The sequence below is a fragment of the Dipteris shenzhenensis genome, chromosome 25 (genome assembly GCF_047967505.1).
Source record: "Dipteris shenzhenensis isolate YYH24624 ecotype China chromosome 25, Dip_SZ_1.0, whole genome shotgun sequence".
NCBI lineage: Eukaryota > Viridiplantae > Streptophyta > Polypodiopsida > Gleicheniales > Dipteridaceae > Dipteris > Dipteris shenzhenensis.
The window spans coordinates 11,996,408-11,998,761 of NC_141620.1; the positions used below are offsets into that span (position 1 = coordinate 11,996,408).

The 2,354-nt window shown below is 45.8% G+C and overlaps 1 protein-coding gene across 1 annotated transcript; it reads right to left on the reverse strand.

Moving 5' to 3' along the window:
- Positions 1-448: 448 nt before the first annotated feature.
- Positions 449-2,076, reverse strand: LOC147885462 (uncharacterized). The gene is made up of 2 exons (XM_087396775.1): positions 1,735-2,076; positions 449-1,591 (listed from the first exon to the last, which is right to left on the reverse strand). The coding sequence occupies exon 2, from the start codon at positions 1,327-1,329 to the stop codon at positions 649-651; it is 681 nt and encodes a 226-aa protein (XP_087252901.1). The 5' UTR covers positions 1,330-1,591; positions 1,735-2,076; the 3' UTR covers positions 449-648.
- Positions 2,077-2,354: the final 278 nt, after the last annotated feature.

The following is a 2,354-nucleotide window of genomic DNA, read 5'->3' on the forward strand; positions in this document are numbered from 1 at the left end:
CTACAACCTCAGTACCGGCATGCAGATAGTCATACTTCGTCTTTAGTGTAGTTGGGATGACAATACCCTCAACAAACATTCTCAAAAGAGGGAAAGTACACAGCAGTATTCACGGTCTCGAGCTGTTGTAAATTAAGAGGTAGAATCCCACAGTCAACTCCGAACTACATGAAGTGTGAGCACTGCCTTCCATGTTGCCAAGACTATAAAAGTATCCATGTTCTGTTTTCACACTGCTGGACAAAAGACTAACATCGTATCCAGTCAAACTATTGCAGAGGACCCTTGCATGAACTTTGCTCTTTGACGAAAGAGCATACCAGATCAGTTTTATATCGTCTAATCCCATCTGGAAATTAAGACAGTTATTAGCTCGTATATCTGCTTGCCCCATTAGGTTTTAAGCACCTGCTGTAAGATAAAGACTGTATTTAACTACTCTCGGTCGTGCATATCATGATCCTTTATTTGGACTGTTCAGACCTCTGCATTCCTGGAGTAATATATCCGTTCCCCTTCTTGATAATCAAAGTTGAATTCTATTGAACAATACGTACATGTGCTGTCTTTAATTCCTATGGACTCTTCAAGAAGAGCTTTAAGGAAAAAAGGGCAAGTTTCCATATACATGTTGGAGTCAGAAATTTCCTAGAAAAACACGAGGCAAGCGACCATAAAGGAGACGAGGAGGATGAAAAGCCAGTAAAGGAAGAGCTCCTGCTGCTGATTCGACCTCAGATGCTGTCCACTATTTCCTGGCATCCTACTAGAGGTAACCCCATAGGCAGCTCGAGAGAAGTTACTATTGTTGCGAGGTAAACCAGTCAAATGAAATCCCAACAAGGAAGGAAAATGGCCAGGCAAGTTCATATGTCTCCCCGCACCTATGTGACCTGAGTGACCATTCATGAAATTGAAACCGTAGGTTTGAAAGTTGGTCCCTGCTGGGCGCGTTCTGTGAGTCCTGTGATCTGGTGGAGGTCGACTACGCGATTTCATGCCAGGAACTCTATTGGGTCGAGGATCTGCCAAGCCTAGTTTCCCCTTCCCATACAAAGGGATGACGTTCTCCACGTTGACTATGGCCTTACAAACGGGACATTCTTTCAAAATTGAGTGAAGTTCAAGCCACCTGTAGAGGCAAGGCCAGCAAAAGAGGTGCCCGCACAAGGTCACAACTGGATCTTGAGTTATTTCCAGACAGATGTTGCAATCAAAGTTACCACTAACTGCAGCCTCTGGACAAGGATCGGGCTCCTGGTCCAAGATTTCCTTACGACGGGGGCTCGCTTCGGGCTTCAGATCGTTTTCAAGGGCCTCCATCATCATGCGATGCTCATCTCGTCGCTGTAATCACGCACAGGCCGCGAGATCTTCGATTTCTTCCAAAAAGAGAAACCTTGACCACACTCACCACCGAAGATATCCGGGTTTGCGGAATTCTAGCATCCCCTACTGATGAATTGCCGGGCCAGTTTGCTAAGCTTAACTTAGCCGGTAAGAGCTTTTCAGAAATCCTCTACCTGGAAACCTCAACCAAGATCGAAACAGCCCATCCGCACAGAGTATTTGCAGCTGACTTGTCGTGCACCTGCAATCATTGAAAGAATGCTTCACCTACGGATATTATCGACGAAAAATTCAAAGGAGCTCCAATACTTCGACGCTTGATTACTACATCCAGAAATCGAATTCCCAAATTACGTCTACCGCCGCAAAAAGTTGTGGGCTTACCAGGATCATAAGTTTGCGACTCGAGGGCTTCAAGACTTGCGCAGCATCGAATTGCTGGCGTTGAAAATCGAGAAATCTCACAAAAGCGAAGCTTTTGGAACAGATTAGAATTCCAGATTCGAGCAAGAAATGCGAATGGGACGAGAAATTCTCTAGAGGGGTATGGATTGTTTTACAAATTCAGGATCGATCGTGTTTGTGATGGATGATGAGGAATCCAATTCTGTGCGTGACTCACCAAGGATCTTTTTTCCAATTCATGATCATGATAACTTGATAAGGATGAACCGCTCTTCAAATAGCCACCCCCTCTAACCTAACCTATCATTCACATCCTGAGTTCATGTTTAGGGCCCCTTCACACACCTCCTCCCTCTTGACCCAACGCCAGCATCATCACCTCACCATCTAAGATCATTTACACACCTAGCTCCTCAGTTTGGATAGTTCACACCTGCCCTGACGTGGCCATCAGTTCGTGCCCGATACTTTGTGGTACGTTTCAAGGAGCACGCATAACCCTCGGCAGCCAAGACCCCCTAGCAAAGGGTTTGGACAAGCTCACCTCCCAATCGGAGGACATGTCCCTTCTACAAACTTGTCAGTTCACCTCACACGGC

Coding starts and splice junctions, on each gene's coding strand:
- LOC147885462 (XM_087396775.1), bottom strand. CDS start 1,329: ATGATGATGGAGGCCCTTGAAAACGATCTGAAGCCCGAAGCGAGCCCC.